This window comes from Erythrolamprus reginae, chromosome 12 (assembly GCF_031021105.1).
Source record: "Erythrolamprus reginae isolate rEryReg1 chromosome 12, rEryReg1.hap1, whole genome shotgun sequence".
NCBI classification, from domain to species: Eukaryota; Metazoa; Chordata; class Lepidosauria; order Squamata; family Dipsadidae; genus Erythrolamprus; species Erythrolamprus reginae.
In genome coordinates, this window is record NC_091961.1 from 31,568,119 (window position 1) to 31,585,807 (window position 17,689).

General features: G+C 45.7%; 2 protein-coding genes across 3 annotated transcripts in view; both read left to right on the forward strand.

Moving 5' to 3' along the window:
• Positions 1 to 260: 260 nt before the first annotated feature.
• THY1 (Thy-1 cell surface antigen) lies at positions 261 to 9,914 on the forward strand. The gene is made up of 4 exons (XM_070765559.1): positions 261 to 332; positions 5,545 to 5,652; positions 6,628 to 6,966; positions 7,590 to 9,914. The coding sequence occupies exons 2-4, from the start codon at positions 5,613 to 5,615 to the stop codon at positions 7,700 to 7,702; spliced, it is 492 nt and encodes a 163-aa protein (XP_070621660.1). The 5' UTR covers positions 261 to 332; positions 5,545 to 5,612; the 3' UTR covers positions 7,703 to 9,914.
• Positions 9,915 to 17,038: 7,124 nt separating this feature from the next.
• The window catches only part of USP2 (ubiquitin specific peptidase 2), a 78,165-nt gene continuing 77,514 nt past the window's right edge, over positions 17,039 to 17,689 (forward strand). Inside the window, exon 1 of one of the 2 annotated variants that reach the window (XM_070765868.1) lies at positions 17,039 to 17,117. The gene's annotated coding sequence lies outside the window, so the exon portion shown is untranslated. The remainder of the gene's footprint in view (positions 17,118 to 17,689) is intronic. The other variant, XM_070765867.1, reaches the window with a different exon arrangement.

Genomic DNA, 17,689 nt, shown 5'->3' on the forward strand with positions numbered 1-17,689 from the left:
CGCCCTGTGGGCATCATCCATTCCAGACCCCCCCCTGAGTCTCATCAGCTTCCAAACACCCAAGTCGCCCTTGCAAAGCTATCCGAGACAGACAAGCCCACCCAACATTCCGCCTTGGCGCAGGCGCAGCATCACTCTCTCCTCTTCCTCTCCCCCCCTCCCCACCGCGGGATGCTGCAGGCTCTCCGCCTGGGTACCGCAGAGGCGGGGCGGGTTGTCAGAAGGGGCGGGGCCTTTTGGGAAGCCCACCCCTTCGCCGAGGCGCCTAGTGCAGCCGCCCCAGACTGAGCCAGACGTTGGAGAGCCGTTCCGACGCCTGGACGTGGCTGCAGGTATAACGGGGCAGGCGGCTGGTGGGACGGGGTAGCCGAGCCTCGGGGCGCAACTGGCAGGCAGGCGAGCCTCGGCTTCTCCGCTCCGGCAGAGGAGGGGGCGCAATGAAAGGGAAGGAGCGCAAGGAAGGGCGCGGGTATAATTCCCGCTGCGGAGCCAGCCGGCGCGTAATTGGCTAGCAAGGGCGCAGTACCCCAACCCATCCCGGGCAGGCGCCCCCCGCGACTGGCCGGACGGGATGGAGAGACTCCAGGCTCCGTCCTGCCCAGGTGGCCAACGTCCACTCTTAACGGAGGAGGAGTGTAGTAGCCACTAAACGGGAAGCAAGAATGTGGGAGATAGGGCGAGGCGGTTATTGAAAGGGATGTCCAAGTGCCGCCTCTATGTTGGTCGAGGCAGGCAGGGTTCCCTTGGGTCCCATTGGTTGGGGGTCAAGGGAAAGAGAGGGTTTTACCTTCTCTTTCTGCTCAAGATCCCCATGGACAATTTGGGGGGGGGGGCTCTGTGGGACACAAAATACTGGACTCGATGGGCTTTGGCTGGATTCAGCAGGGCTCTTCTTAGGTTCTTATGCTCTCTGTGTCTTTCTCCTTCCTTCCTTCCTTCCTTCCTTCCTTCCTTCTCTCTCTCTGTCTTCTTTCCTCCCTCCCTCCCTCCCTCCCTCTCTTTCTCTGTCTCTTTGTGTTGAGGCAGACAGGATTCCCTTGGTCCCATTTGTTGGGGGTCAAGGGAAAGGGCGGGTTTTTCCTTCTCTTTCAGCTCAAGATCCCCATGGACAATTGGTCGGCCACTATGGGACACAAAATGCTGGACTCGATGGGCTTTGGCCCCATTCAGCAGGGCTCTTCTCATGTTCTTAGGAGAGGCGCAAAGAGACCGGCAGGGCGAAGCAGGCTGGCCCGGCTCTCTTCTCGAGGGACTTTGGCAGTCTCCCCCTTCCCCGTGGACCCCTCCGTCTGGAGGGTCATCCCCGGCCCCTTACAGCCCCAACATGCGAGTGGGAAAGCGTCGGAATGCGTAAAAAGGCCCTGGAGACGGAAAGGAGCTGTCTCGGGTAATGGAGCTGCCAAAGTTTAGGCGAGGGGTTCCTTTCAGACGGCGGGCACTCAGGCGGGAGAAGGGGGCTGGGAGACTCCCTGGGAAGGGGGGGGGGGGGTAAAGCGGCGGGAGTATCGGGCCCAGGTGAAGCGAGGGGCCGCAGGGCGGATCCCGACCGAACCCGGCGCCTGCAAGAGAGGTCACTTTGCGCAAAGGCAGACAATTGCCGCAGCGCGAGCGCGCCTGGTTGCCGGCCTGGGCTGTGCCCGGATTGTACAGGAAAGCGCGCACGTGCTCCGCCCGAGGAATGCCGCAGGATCCGCGGCGTTGCGCTGCGCAGGTAGGGCTGCAGTGCGCCCTAGATGGGCGCAAGACGGGGCGAAGGGGGTCCTTCCCATTGGGGACCTTCCAACGCAGAGAAGATCTCTTGCCTAAGGCCCTGCGTACCCGCCAACCTCTGATAAGGGCGGGCGTGAGCGGGGCGCGCCCTGTGCCCCCTTCTCTCCCCCAGCTAGACCCCTGCAGCCCAGCCTCCGCTGCTGAGAAAAACCAGCCCTGCCCTGCACTGGGATACAGCGGTTGGCATCAAAACCTTGGCTTTTTCACTGCCCCTAACCACAAATTACAGGGGGGATTTCAGGGAGTTTTTCTCCTGGGGAGGGTTTTTGGACAAGCCCGGATTCTCCCTTGCCAGCTTCAGATTCTATCCCCCCCTACTTTTTTTAAAAAGAAAAATAGTCTTTATTAAAGATAAATAGGGGGGATACATAAATTAAAGGGGATGTGCAGATATCAATATAAATGTATATGGATTTTGAGTATACAATTATAAATTGGAATAGTATACACTTATATACACTGCTATAAAAGGATCGTGATTGAAACATTAAAGGGTTGAGATCTCTCTCTCTCTCTCTCATTATACTCTCTCTCCAACCATCCTTATCTATATTCATTCTATTCATTCATTATACTGTTCAAAAAAAATAAAGGGAACACTTAAACAACACAATATAACTCCAGGTAAATCAAACTTCTGTGTAATGCAACTGTCCACTTAGGAAGCAGCACTGATTGACAATCAATTTCACCTGCTGTTGTGCACATTCAACTTTGTACAGAACAAAGTATTCAATCAGAATATTTCATTCATTCAGATCTAGGATGGGTTCTTGGAGTGCTCCCTTTATTTTTTTTTAAGCAGTATATATAAAGAAAGGAAAAAAGCTAAGAAAAAGAGAGAGGGGAGAAAAGAAAGGAAAATAAGAGCGTGAAAGAAGGTGAGAAGTAAAGAGAGAAAGGGAGAAGAAAGAAGAAAAGAAGAAATAAGTTCATATCTGTAAATAAAGGGTCATAGATGGTGTCAACTTATCTGTTGGCCCGATTACTCTACAGCTTTCAAGATCTTTATTATCAGTGTGCATAAAAGGATCCCCACCCTACTTTTACTCCCCGCCTCTCTCTTTCCAATGATAATTGAGCCTTGAAAAGGATCCTTGGTGGCACAGTGGTTAGAGTGCAGCACTGCAAGCTGCTTCTGGCTGTAGTTCACCAGTTCGAATCTCACCAGGCTCAAGGTTGACTCAGCTTTCCATCTTTCCGAATTGGGTAAAATAAAGACCCAGATTGTTGGGGACGATATGCTGACTCTGTAAACCGCTTAGAGGAATGTGAAACGGTATATAAATCTAAGTGCTATTGCTATAATTGTTTTCCCCTTACTGTTTCTTAAATACAGTGGTACCTCTACCTACAAATGCCTCTACTTACGAACTTTTCTAGAGAAGAACCAAGTGTTCAAGATTTTTTTGCCTCTTCTCAAGAACTATTTTCCAATTACAAACCTGAGCCTCCAAAACTGTAACTGGAAAAGGCAGGAAGAAGCCTCCGTGGGGCCTCTCTAGGAATTTCCTTGGAGGAAACGGAGCGAGAAAAAGTGGGGAGAAGCCTCCGTGGGGCCTCTCTAGGAATCTTCTGGGAGGAAACAGGACCGGAAAAGGCAGGGAGAAGCCTCCGTGGGGCCTCCCTGGGAATTTCCTGGGAGGAAATGGGGCAGGAAAAGCCAGGAGAAGCCTCTGTGGGGCCTCTCTAGGAATTTCCTTGGAGGAAAGGGAGCCAGAAAAAGTGGGGAGAAGCCTCTATGGAGCCTCTCTAGGAATCTCCTGGGAGGAAACAGGGCCAGAAAAGGCGGGGAGAAGCCTCTGTGGGGCCTCTCTAGGAATCTCCTGGGAGGAAACAAGGCCTCCAACCTCCCTGTGGTTTCCCCAATCGCAGGCATTATTTGCTTTTACATTGATTCCTATGGGAAAAATTGCTTCTTTTTACAAACTTCTCTACTTAAGAACCTGATCACGGAACGAATTAAGTTCATAAGTAGAGCTGCCACTGTAATTGGATTTGCAAATTGTTTCCCTTCGTCTTCTCCTTCTCCTTGGCCCGTTTTCTCCTCACCCTGGGGAAATTGCCAATTCTCTCCCAGCTCACCAATTCCTCGAATTCATGTCGGGCGGGGAAGGGGGGCTGATCTATTTTTTTATTATTATTATTTTGAACCGCAGGAGATCATAAAATTCCTCTGCGACTCCAGAATTTGGGCTTATGAGTCATTTTTCTTTTCTCTCCCACGAGCGGCTGGCAGGCTGGCTTGGTGCCCAGCCGATGCTGACTCAAAAAACCACCCAAAAAACTGCAGAAAGGAAAATTTTAAAAAGCCTGCGGTAAAAGGAAGGGTATCTATCTATCTATCTATCTTTCTTTCTTTCTATCTTTCTTTCTTTCTATCTTTCTATCTTTCTTTCTTTATCTTTCTTTCTTTATCTTTCTTTCTTTCTTTCTATCTATCTTTCTATCTTTCTATCTTTCTTTCTTTCTATCTTTATCTTTCTTTCTTTCTTTCTATCTATCTTTCTATCTATCTTTCTATCTATCTTTCTATCTATCTATCTATCTATCTCTTTCTATCTATCTTTCTATCTATCTTTCTTTCTATCTTTCTTTCTTTCTATCTTTCTTTCTTTATCTTTCTTTCTTTCTATCTATCTTTCTATCTATCTTTCTTTCTATCTATCTATCTATCTATCTCTTTCTATCTATCTTTCTATCTATCTATCTTTCTATCTATCTTTCTTTCTATCTATCTATCTATCTATCTATCTATCTGTCTGTCTGTCTTTCTATCTTTTTTCCTATCTATCTTTCTTTCTATCTTTCTTTCTATCTATCTACCTACCTACCTATCTATCTATCTATCTATCTATCTACCTATCTACCCACCTACCTACCTAGAAAGAAAGATAGATAGATAGAAAGACAGACAGAGAGAAAGATAGATAGAAAGAAAGATAGATAGATAGATAGATAGATAATCTATCTATCTATCTATCTATCTATCTATCTATCTATCTATCTAACGGATTTATATGTCGCCCCTCTCCAAGGAGTGTCATCAGGCGGTAGGGAAAGCAAGTAGAATGCTTGGCTGCATAGCTAGAGGTATCACAAGCAGGAAGAGGGAGATTGTGATCCTGCTGTATAGAGCGCTGGTGAGACCCCATTTGGAATCCTGTCTTCAGTTCTGGAGACCTCACCTACAAAATGGTGGATCGAATTGAACGGGTCCAAAGATGGGCTACAAGAATGGCGGAAGGTCTTAAGCATAAAACTGATGAGGAAAGTCTTCATGAACTCCACCTGTCTAGTCTGGAGGACAGAAGGGAAAGGGGGGACAGGATCGAAACATTTAAATATGTGAAAGGGTTAAATAAGGTTCAGCAGAGAAGTGTTTTTAATAGGAAAGTGAACACAAGAACAAGGGGGCACAATCTGAGGTCAGTTGGGGGAAAGATCAGAAGCAACGTGAGAAAATATTATTCGACTGAAAGAGTAGTAAATGCTTGGAACAAATTTCCAGCAGACATGGTTGGTAAATCCACAGGAACTGAATTGAAACATGTCTGGGATAAACATCAATCCAAGATAAAATACAGGAAATAGTATAAGGGCAGACTAGATGGACCAGGAGGTCTTTTTCTGCCGTCAATCTTCTATGTTTCTATGTTTCTTTGAGTGTGTTTTAAAAACACACACACTACCAAAATAAAAATCTGCTTTTTCCAGCTTTGCCAATCGATTTACACCGCTGCCTCCTTCACCGTACGCTTTTTCTGTTCCTAGATTTCGCTCCACAGACACTGCCGTGTGCCAGGTGACACCCCCTCCGGAACTCACCCCCCCCCAGGAAGATGCTGAGATCGGTAGTGAGCCTGGCTGTACTCTTGGCAGGTAAAAGGAGACACTGCCAGGGGCTGCCCCCTGTTGGCCCCTGGAAGCAACTGTCTGGACTCTGGACCAAGCACATCCGATTCCCAAAAATGATCTTTCTAAGCTATGGGTCACTCTCTTTCTGTGTGTGTATGTGTTTTAAACTCCTGGTGTAGGTAGTCCTTTATTTACAACCACAATGGAGTCCAAAATGTCTTTCTGCTGTTAAGCAAGGCAGCTTTTAAGTGAGCTTCCCCTCCCTCATTTTACTGCCTTTTTGTAGTAGTTCAGCGGTTCAAATCTCATCACCAGCTCAAGGTTGACTCAGCCTTCCATCCTTCCGAGGTGGGTAAAATGAGGAACTGGATTGTTGGGGTTTGCAAGAGGCTGATTCTGTAAATTGCTTAGAGAGGGCTGGAAAAGCACTAGGAAGTGGTATATAAGTCTAAATGCTATTGTTAGTCCCTTCCTTCCTTTCCCCCTCTCTCCCTCCCCTCCCCCTCTCCTTCCTTCTTTCCTTCCTTCTTTCCTCCCTCCCTTCCCTCTCTCCTTCCTTTCTTCCTCCCTCCCTCCCCCTCTCCTTCCTTCTTTCCTTCCTTCCTTCCTTCTCTCCTTCCTTCCTTTCTTCCTCCCTCCCTTCCCTCTCTCCTTCCTTCCTTCCTCCCTTCCTCCCTCCCTTCCCTCTCTCCTTCTTCTCTTCCTTCCTTCCTCCCTCCCTCCCTCCCCTCTCTCCTTCCTTTCTTCCTCCCTCCCTCCCTTCCTTCCCTCTCTCCTTCCTCCCTTCCTCCCTCCCCTCCCTCTCTCCCTCCCTCCCTCCCTTCCCTCTATCCTTTCCTCCAGAAGTTGTGAATCCTCCAAGACTGGGAGTTTTTAAGAAGTGATGGGGCAACCATCTGTCTGAAGTGGTATAAAGTTTTCTGCCTGAGCAGGGGGTTGGACTAGAAGACCTCCAAGGTCCCCCCCCCAACTCTGTTATTCTCTTATTGACTTCCTTAGTGCTCCATGTCAGCCATGGCCAACGGGTCAAAAGACTAAGCGCTTGCCTGTCCAATCAAACCCTGCGGGTATATTGTCCCTACGAACGGAAAACCACCAACCCTCTTTCCTACGAATTCCGCCTCTCCAAGGATGCCGGTGAGGGAACGGTTTTGGCCGGCACCCTCAGAGTCGCAAGTGCTCCATACAAGCCTCGCACCAACGTCTCCGTCACCAATGACCTCGTGTACATGAACCTCACTGGCTTCACCACCAGCGATGAGGGAGTCTACACTTGCAAGTTAAAGATCACCAACGATTACGAAGACATGCAGTCCAAGAACATCTCGGTGGTCAAAGGTGAGTAGAGGTCAGGCAGGAAAAACCAGGGCCAGAGGGGAAGGTGCAGTGAAACCGATGTATGGCCAAACAGTTTATGCAGAGGAATCTTAGAATAAAAGAGGGGAGGGGAGGAGGAGAGGGGAGTGGTATATAGAGTAGAATAGAATAGAATGGAAGGGAAGGGAATAGAATAGAATAGAATAGAATAGAATAAAGGGAAAGGAAGAGAAGGGAAGAGAAGAGAAGGGAAGGGAAGAGAAGAGAAGAGAAAATATGGAATGGAATGGAATAGAATAGAATAGAATAAATGGATTGGAAGAGAGGAGAGGAGAGAAAATATGGAATGGAATGGAATGGAATAAATAGAATAGAATAGAATAGAATCTTTCTTTGGAGTGGAGTAGAGTTGAAATCCATAAGTCTTAAAGTTGCCAAGTTTGGGGACCTCTGATCTTGGTAGGTAGGAAGACTAAGCAATGGCCAAGGAGAAAACCACAAGCCCACCAACATGGGTGAGGCAAGCTACATGAATAGGAGATCCACTGGTTGTAGGATCTCCTTCTTGAGCAGGGGGCGGGGGCTGGAATCGAAGACCTCCAAGGGTCCCTTTCCAACTCTCTTCCCTCTTTTCCCTTTCACAGCCCACTTGGTGAGATGCGCGGGGTTCAGCGCCTTCATCCAGAACACCTCCTGGATATTCCTGTTACTCCTGTCGCTTCCTTTGCTGCAAGCTGTGGATTTTGTGTCGCTTTGAAGGGAGAAGAAAAACAGGGCGTGGGGGGAGGGGCAATGGGAGGTGGGGGTGGGGGGAACAGGAAGGAAGGAAGGAAGGAAGGAAGGAAGGAAGGAAGGAAGGAAGGAAGGAAGGAAGGAAGGAAGGACAGCCTGTCACACAAGCCTGAACCCATCTGGGCAACATTGGCCTCTTCCTGGTGGAATCTGGTGTGGACCATGGATTTGACCCGAAAGGCAGAAGGGTTTTCTCTTAATCTTCTCTTTCTCTCCTTTCTTTCTTTCTTTCTTTCTTTCTTTCTCTCTCTCTCTCGTTCTCTATTTAGCCACATAGCTGCTGGGAGTGACCGATTTGCGCTTAGATCCAATCTCATTGTGCCGTAATGTCCAAGCAACGCATCGCATGGATTGGGGAAACAGGAGCATGACTACATAGCCCATCGCCTTGCCTTGCCTTCTTTCCCTCCCTCCCTCCTTCTGCTTTCACCATCCTACGTTCTTGTTTGATCCCCTTCAATTCCTTCCTCCCCAAAGCAGATCGGGTGGCCACTACTGTTGAGTTGTGTTTATACATATCCGTATCAAGAATTGCCCTAAAAATGCAAGTTCCGTATATAGGTATAAACGAAGAGGCAACAGCCATCACGTTCTCTGAAACGTTTAAAATTTATTTAAAACTATGAAAAAAGTTAATGAGCTTTCATCCATCCCTATGGACTTCATCAGAGTATTAAAATCACCATTGAAGAAACGCTTGCTTTTATATAATGCTGCTTAATTCGGTCATTGCGTGAATAAGGGGCCCACACCTTTTCGTCCCTCCTGTACTTAACTTGTTGTTTCTGTCTTATTCATGCTGGCAGATGGGATTTCTGTTGGCTCTTTCCTTTCCTTTTCTTTCCTTTCCCTTTCTTTTAAACTATTTTTAAATAGTTTTAAATAAATTTTAAATGTTCCAGAGATCGTGATGGCTATTGCTTCTTCATATATACATGTACATATTTATTTATTCGGAATTGTATGCCACATATATACATATATATATACTGTATATACATATATATACATATATACTGTATATGTATGTGTTGTTCGGTTTTTCCCCCCGTGTGAGATCAAGAGTGTTTTTGTGACGTTTTCACGGGGTCACACTCGTCATCTTCCGGCTGACGTTTTAGGCTGCGTGCTGCTGCAAATAAACTTTTATTTATTTATTTGTATTTTACTTTGTTCGCAGCAGCATGAAGCCTAAAACATCAGCCTGAAGATGACGAGTCGTCGAAACGTTGCAAAAACACTCTCGATCTTACATGGGGGGGAAAAACTGAACAACCCAAAACTTACATACCTATACCTGTGAAAATCTGTGTGTGTGTGTGTGTGTGTAATAACAGAGTTGGAAGGGACCTTGGAGGTCTTCTAGTCCAACCTCTACTTAGGCGGGAAACCCCACACTACTTCAGACAGATGGTTATCCAACATCTTCTTTAAATCTTCCAGTGTTGGAGCACCCACCAAGTTGTTCCACTGATTATCTGTTCCAAGTGTTCAGGTTTTGCTTTTCCACTTTTCCTCTTCTGGATCTCACCCACCCCTCCCCTCTGGTATTCAAGAACCCTCTGGGTAGGAGGGAAGGAAGGAAGGAAGAGAAAGAATGAACAAGAACAAGGAAGGAAGGAAAAGAATAAGAGGAAGGAGGGAGGGAGAGAAGGAGGGAGGGAGGAAAGAAAGAAATGAGAGAACAAGAAATGAACAAGAACAAGGAAGGAAGGAAAAGAATAAGAGGAAGGAGGGAGGGAGGGAAGGAAGGAGGGAGGAAAGAAAGAAATGAGAGAACAAGAAATGAACAAGAACAAGGAAGGAACGGATGAACAAGAAGGAAGGAAGGAAGGAAGAGAAAGAATGAACAAGAACAAGAAAGGAAGGAAGGAAAAGAATAAGAGGAAAGAGGGAGGGAAGGAGGGAGGGAAGAAAGGAATGAGAGAACAAGAAATGAACAAGAACAAGGAAGGAATGGATGAACAAGAAGGAAGGAAGGAAGAGAAGGAATGAACAAGAACAAGGAAGGAATGAAGGAAAATAAGAGGAAAGAGGGAGGGAAGGAGGGAAGAAAGGAATGAGAGAACAAAAAATGAACAAGAACAAGGAAGGAACGGATGAACAAGAAGGAAGGAAGGAAGGAAGGAAAAGAATAAGAGGAAAGAGAGGGAAGGAGGGAGGGAAGAAAGGAATGAGAGAACAAGAAATGAACAAGAACAAGGAAGGAACGGATGAACAGGAAGGAAGGAAGGAAGGAAGGAAGGAAGGAAGGAAGGAAGGAAGGACTCAGATTCTCTCATTTCAGTTTGCCCGGCTCAATCTGACCTTCTGAGAAGAACCATTTATGATTGGGAGGAAAAGTTTGTGCATCCTTGGACAATCATTTGTCTGAAATGGCACAAGGTTGCCCTCTCCACCAAGGGGTTGGAACAGATGACCTCCAAGGTTCCCTTCTGACTAAGTTAATCTGTTATTCATTCCATTTTTACCGAAAGGCTCGTGTGCCTTGCAGAGGGCATCCAACGGGGTCATCTCTTCCTCGCTCTCAAGATCAAAACCAGTGCCTTCTCCGGTTTATTTCTGCCTATTTATTCATTTGATAAACACAGCCAGATGCTCACAAGGCAAGAATCGGTGGCTAATGACTTCCTGACAAAGCGTAATTTCATCCGTTTCCCCTCGGCTTGCATTTTCCGATCACCAAGGAGGAGGGGAGGCTAAAGTCTCTGGAGTCTACAAATCGAAATAATAATAAATTAATGAAGAGATTGGCTTCTCTCCAAGAATTTGCAAGAGGATTGTGTGAATCAAGGATGCAAGGTCAAAAAAAACACAACCCCAGCTCCTAGCCCATCCCTATAAAAAGCGGGGTACCACTTCTTAGATACTCCCCTGTGTATTCCACAATTATAACAAAAGGTAGAGATTTATTTAGCTGCAATAAGGCAACCCAACATGTGTCTATGCATCATTTATAGGAACACCTGTCTCAAGAAAAGCATCTAGATGGGCTAAAATACTGTAGAAACATAGAAACATAGAAGACTGACGGCAGAAAAAAACCTCATGGTCCATCTAGTCTGCCCTTATACTATTTCCTGTATTTTATCTTGCAATGGATATACGTTTATCCCACGCATGTTTAAATTCAGTTACTGTGGATTTACCAACCATGTCTGCTGGAAGTTTGTTCCAAGGATCTACTACTTTCAGTAAAATATTTTCTCATGTTGCCTTTGATCTTTCCCCCAACTAACTTCAGATTGTGTCCCCTTGTTCTTGTGTTCACTTTCCTATTAAAATCACTTCCCTCCTGAACCTTATTTAACCCTTTCACATATTTAAATGTTTTGATCATGTCCCCCCTTTTCCTTCTGTCCTCCAGACTAGACAGATGGAGTTCATGAAGTCTTTCCTGATACGTTTTATGCTTAAGACCTTCCACCATTCTTGTAGCCCGTCTTTGGACCCGTTCAATTTTGTCAATCTCTTTTTGTAGGTGAGGTCTCCAGAACTGAACACAGTACTCCAAATGTGGTCTCACCAGCGCTCTATATAAGGGGATCACAATTTCCCTCTTCTTGCTTGTTATACCTCTAGCTATGCAGCCAAGCATCCTACTTGCTTTTCCTACCACCCGTACTCCCGTACTTCCTACTGTACTCCAAGAATAAAATACCAGGAAGTTTGGAGCCCTTAAATTACAAGTTTAATGCCAGAAAAAAATGAGATCAATTACACAACGTAATTAATAGAAAGAAACCTAAGATGGTTGGTAAATCCACAGGAACTGAATTTAAACATACCCGGTATAAACTTATATCCATCCTTAGATAAAATACAGGACAGACTAGATGGCCCATGAGGTCTTTTTCTGCCGTCAAGCTTCTATGCTTTTATGTTTCTAAGATTAAGTTATGAAGTCACTCTATATCGGGGCCTCAAAAATTGGGTTTAAATGTCAAAACTAAACTGGGTTAAAATCAAAGCATAGGGAAATGTAATGTGCTGTGTTCCTTTGCATGTGGAAAAATAAGAACAATGCAAAAATGCTTGCTTTAAACGTTCCTAAACTTGCTGTCTCTATTTTGCTGAGATGTTTGTTTGCAAGTCGCTTCAGAGTTTAATCTGGAAGGCATTTAAATAGCTGCTTCTTCCGTGGGTTAAAGTCATTTTTAGCTGTGAGGATCTGATAAGGTGGAATGCAGGCGTCTTGCAAGCGATGGGTGAGGTTAAAATGTTCTCCAGAAATTCCAGGCTTGCAAATTGGGGTTTCTGCCCTTAAACACCCAACTTCTCTTTGTTTACTTTTACTTTACTTAGAGGATGCTGACTGTAGCAGATTGTCTGCATTTTTTCTCCTTCATTCAAAATAATGGAGCTGGAAGAGTTAGTGTAGGATAAGGTTTCTGAAAGTTTATGGGAAAAGCACCAGAGCATTCATTGGGCGGAGGGGAGAACAAAGCAATCAGATATTTGAAGTTGGGGGCATTTTACTTTTAAAATAGGAAATGGATGGCACGAATTTAAGTAAATGCATGAAAACGGAGGTGTGATATTTAAACTTTTGGAAACACCTTCTGTTCCAGGCTTTCTGGAACGAAGTATCAGATTCTTAAGGCCAAACCTTTACACAACAAAAATACTTTTTAAAGAAAGTTTGTGCTATTTGGGGGTTCTTTGCAATGGAGGATAAAAATAATTCACTTTAAGACAATATATGTTACTGTTTTTTTTAAAAAAAGGGAGTGAGGGAGAGACAGAAAGAAAGAAAGAAAGACAGACAGATAGATATAAAGGAAGGAAGGAAGGGAAGGAAGGAAGGAAGGAAGAAAGGGGAAGGAGAGGAAAGAAGGAAATAAAAAAGAAAGAAGGAAAGAAGGAGAAAGAAAAAAGGAAAGAAAGAAAAAGATAGAAAGGAAGGAAGAGAAGTAAAAGAAGAAAGAAAGAAAGAAAGAAAGGGGAAGGAGAGGAAAGAAGGAAATAAAAAAAGAAAGAAAGAAGGAAAAAGAAAGAAAGAAGGAAAGAAAGAAAAAGATAGAAAGGAAGGAAGAGAAGGAAAAGAAGAAAGAAAGAAAGAAAGAAAGAAAGAAGGCAAGAAAGAAAGAAAGAAAGAGGAAGGAGAGGAAAGAAGGAAATAAAAAAAGAAAGAAAGAAGGAAAGAAGGAAAAAGAAAGAAAGAAGGAAAGAAAGAAAAAGATAGAAAGAAAGGAAGGAAGAGAAGGAAAAGAAGAAAGAAATAAAGGAAGAAGGAAGGAAAGAAAGAAAGAGGAGGGAAGGAGAGGAAGGAAGAAGGAGGAGGGAGGGAGGAAGGGAAGGAAGGGGTAAACCAAGCAAGATACAAAAAGACTTCTTGATTTCTTGGCGAGGTTAAAATTACAGGCCAAGCTCAAGTGAACGGATGGAGGGCCACCAGGTGAGCACCAGAGAGGCCAGCAAGAATGGGGTTTGTAGGATGTTTCAAACTGGTGACACTGGATGTTTTCTGATTGCCCTGCCTCTTTCTCCAGCCCTTCCCCTCCCCTGGCTCTCCTCCCCCCACCTTGACCCTCCCCTCTCAGGCTTTTTCTTCCAAATCTAAGGCCAAGGCTTTCGCTTCCTTCCAGCTTTGGGATTTTATTGCTCAGGTAACGTCAACCAATCCCTGGTTTCCTTTCTCATCTATTGATCCCCCCCCCCCCGGCCAAATTCAACAGCTATCAATTATGCCCAGGGATCCAAACTGGTTCCTCCTTCCTGCTTCATCCTCCTCTCCTTCCCAGGAACATGGGTAGCGTGTTTTTCCCCCACTGCTTCTTGTCAAAAACAACCAAGGGGCAAAAAAAGCCCCCCCCCTCCAATCCGCACAAAATAAAATCCTTAGATTGTAGAATTCGTATCGCTTGTGTCTTTATTTTATTTCCTCTTTTGGGGAATATTGATCATTGACAGTTCTGTATTCGCAAAAACGTCAGAAGAGAAGGATTTAAGGGTAGTGATTTCTGAAAATGGGCGAACAGTGCAGTCAGGCGGTAGGGAAAGTGAGTCGAATGCTTGGCTGCATAGCTAGAGGTACAACAAGCAGGAAGAGGGAGATTGTGATCCCGCTGTATAGAGCGCTGGTGAGACACCACTTGGAATTCTGTGTTCAGTTCTGGAGACCTCACCTACAAAAAGAGATGGATCGAATTGAACGGGTCCAAAGACGGGCTACGAGAATGGTGGAAGGTCTTAAGTATCAAACATATCAGGAAAGACTTAATGAACTCAATCTGTATAGTCGTGAGGACAGAACGAAAAGGGGGGACATGATCGAAACATTTAAATATGTTAAAGGTTTAAATAAGATTCAGGAGGGAAGTGTTTTTAATAGGAAAGTGATCACCTCACCTACAAAAAGATATGGATAAAATTGAACGGGTCCAAAGACGGGCTACAAAAAGGGTGGAAGGTCTGAAGCATCAAACTTACCAGGAAAGACTTCATGGACTCCATCTGTATAGTCTGGAGGACAGAAGGAAAATGGGGGACATGATCGAAACATTTAAATATGTTAAAGGTTTAAATAAGGTTTCAGGAGGGAAGTGTTTTTCATAGGAAAGTGAACCCAAGGACAAGGGGACACAATCTGAGGTTAGTTGGGGGAAAGATCAGAAGCAACGTGAGAAAATATTATTTCACTGAAAGAGTAGTAGATGCTTGGAACAAACTTCCAGCAGATGTGGTTGGTAAATCCATAGTCACTGAATTTAAACTTGCCAGGGATGAACATAGATCCATCCTAAGATAAAATACAGGAAATTGTATAAGGACAGACTAGATGAACCAGGAGGTCTTTTTCTGCCCTCAGTCTTCTAGGTTTCATGTCAAGCCTAAGCCAGAAAGCTTGGAAGTTTTGGCCTGCCACATTATGCTATGATTCTTTGGGAATGTTTCTTGCTGTGGGAACTTGGTGGGGGGGAGGGATGTGTGCCTGCACGCCATGACACATTTCTTCCAGGTTCTCAAGGTCATCCTTTGTTTAGCATCTGGCCGGAAGCTGCTGGGAGCTGCAGCATACACTGGCAGAAGATGTACAGTTCGTGTGATGGGCTTGTGGGACAAGGAAATGAACTCTAACCCTCCTAACTTTAGATTCGGGTTTCTCCAATTTTACTAATGTAGCCCTGTTAATAAATTGGAACTTTGAAGAAGGCGAAGCCTTGGGCTCTGATTTATTTCTCGGATGCTATTTAAAACACTGATGGGTCATTTATTTGGACGTTAAGGACCACAGCTAATTTTGGGGTTTTTTTCTAGAGAAGCCCAGTGAGCTTCTTCACTGGTGAAACTAAGAATTTTGTTTAAATAATTTTTAAACATTGCTCTCAGGTTTCCTAGCAATAAGGAAGGGATTCTGTCAACACACCAAATTTAAAATGAGAAAGAGGAAAAGGGCAGCTTTAAGTGGAGTTCTTCAGAACAGAACAGAGTAACAGATGTCAGAAGGACCCTGGGGGTCATTTAATTCAACCCCCCACCCACCAAAACAAACCCACCATTTAGAATAGAATAGAATGGAATTTTTATTGGCCAAGCGTGATTGGACACACAAGGAATTTGTCTTTGGTGCAGATGCTCTCAGTGTACATAAAAGAAAAGAGACATTTGTATAGAATAGAATAGAATAGGAATAGAATAGAATAGAATTCTGAATTGGCCAAGTGTGATTGGACACACAAGGAATTTGTCTTGGTGCAGATGCTTTCAGCGTACATAAAAGAAAAGAGACATTTGTATAGAATAGAATAGAATAGAATAGAATAGGAATAGAATAGAATTCTTTATTGGCCAAGTGTGATTGGACACACAAGGAATTTGTCTTTGGTGCAGATGCTCTCAGTGTACATAAAAGAAAAGAGACATTTGTATAGAATAGAATAGAATAGGAATAGAATAGAATTCTTTATTGGCCAAGTGTGATTGGACACACAAGGAATTTGTCTTGGTGCAGATGCTCTCGGTGTACATAAAAGAAAAGATACATTTGTCAAGCATCATGTGGTACAACACTTAATGATTGTCATAGGGGTCAAATAAGGAACAATCCATATTAATAAAAATCTTAGGATACAAGCAACAAGTTACAGTCACACAGTCCTAAGTGGGAAGAAAAGGATGATAGGAATGATGAGAAAAAACTAGTAGAATAGAAGTGCAGATTTAGTAAAAAGTTTGACAGTGTTGAGGGAATTTGTTTAGCAGAGTGATGGCGTTCGGGGGAAAACTGTTCTTCTGTCTAGTTGTTTTGGTGTGCAGTGCTCTGTAGCAACGTTTTGAGGGGAGGAGTTGAAACAGTTTGTGTCCAGGATGCGAGGGGTCAGTCAATATTTTCACTGCCCCCTTTTTGACTCATGCAGTCTCCAGGTCCTCAATGGAAGGCAGGTGGGCAGACATTGTTTTTTCTGCAGTTCTGACAGATGGCCGTCCAGTCTATTCTTGAAAGCCTCCAGGGATGAAGGCAACTTCTGTTCTGTTCTGTTGGTTGATTGTTCTCTCTCTCAGAATCATCTCTCCCTATTTCCAGGTTGAATCTCTCCTTGATCAGTTTCCATCCATTATACCTTGTCTGGCCTTCAGGTGCCTTGGAAAATAGCTCGACCCCCTTTTCTCCTCTCTGTGGCAGCCCCTCAAATATTGGGAGAGGCTGTCCTGTCTCCCCTGGTCCCCTAATCTTCCTTACAATTTAACTTGCAGCAAATTATTTGGGAGGAAAAGACTCACGGTTGTTGATGTCTCGGTAGAGCTAACAGGAAACATGGCCTTATTGCAAAGGAAGGAAGGAAGGAGAGAAGGAAAGAAGGAAAAGGGAAGAGGGGAAGAAGGGAGGGAAAGAGGGGAAGAAGGGAGGGAAAGAGGGGAGGAGGGAGGGAAAGAAAGAAAGAAAGAAGGGAGGGAGGGAAGGAGAGAAAGAAAGAAAAAAAGAAAGAAAGAAAGAAGGGAGGGAGGGAAGGAGAGAGAGAAAGAAAAAAAGAAAAAAAGAAAGAAAAAATAAAGAAAGTAAGAAGGAAGGAAGGAGGGAGAAAGAAAGAAAGAGAGAGAGAGAGAAAGAAAGAAAGAAAGAAAGAAAGAAAGAAAGAAAGAAAGAAAGAAAGAAAGAAAGAAGGACAGCTACGACCAAGACAGGGACTCCCGGATCTATGTCGGACGGTGCACCACCAGGTGACCCACTCACCCACCCACCCCAGGCAGCCGAGGAGCCCTCTGAGCGCGGGCAGAGCGCGCGCGGAACCCGCTTCCCTTGAGCGCTCCGGAGGCCGGCGGCGGACCGGCGGCTGCGCGTCACCCGGGGCCGGATTGTGACATCAGGGCGGGCTGCGGCGGGCTAGGTGCTCCATGGAGCCGGCCGGGTTCGGCTCGTCCCCCCCGGAGACGGCCAGGTGAGTGCGGGCGCTCGCCCCCTTCCCCGCCCTGGAGAGCCTGGCAGCGGGGCGCTCTCCTTCGCCCCGGGCAGGGGCGCCCGCGGGCCGCGGAGGTCCGCTGGGAGGTAGCCGCGCGGGGGGGCTCGGAGGTGGCCGAGGGGGAGAGTCCGGAGGCTGGGGGGGTGCCTCGCTCATGCCCCCTCCCCAAACCACCCACTCGCCCCCCGCCCCGCCCCAGAGCGGCGTGGGAAACCCGTGCGCAAAGCTCGGGTGGGTTCGGTCTGGCGAGGCGGGCGCGCAGTGGGTGGGTGCGTGGAAAGATGGGTAGGTGGGCGGGCTTGGGGGGGGGGAAAGAGGGAGCCCAGAAGGCTGGGAGCGGGCAACCCTGGCCCGCCACCGAACTTTCATCTGGTTGTTGGGGATGATGTGAGTTGTAGTCCTTGCGTTCCTGACTTGGAAACCCGGAGAAGAGGGACGGCGGCTGGAAATGATGGTGATGACGAGGAAGATGAGGGTGATGATGAGGGAGGGGATTGTTAGGCCGAGTTCTTAGGAAGGTCTCGAGAAGAGACACGTCGTTGGGTCAAAGC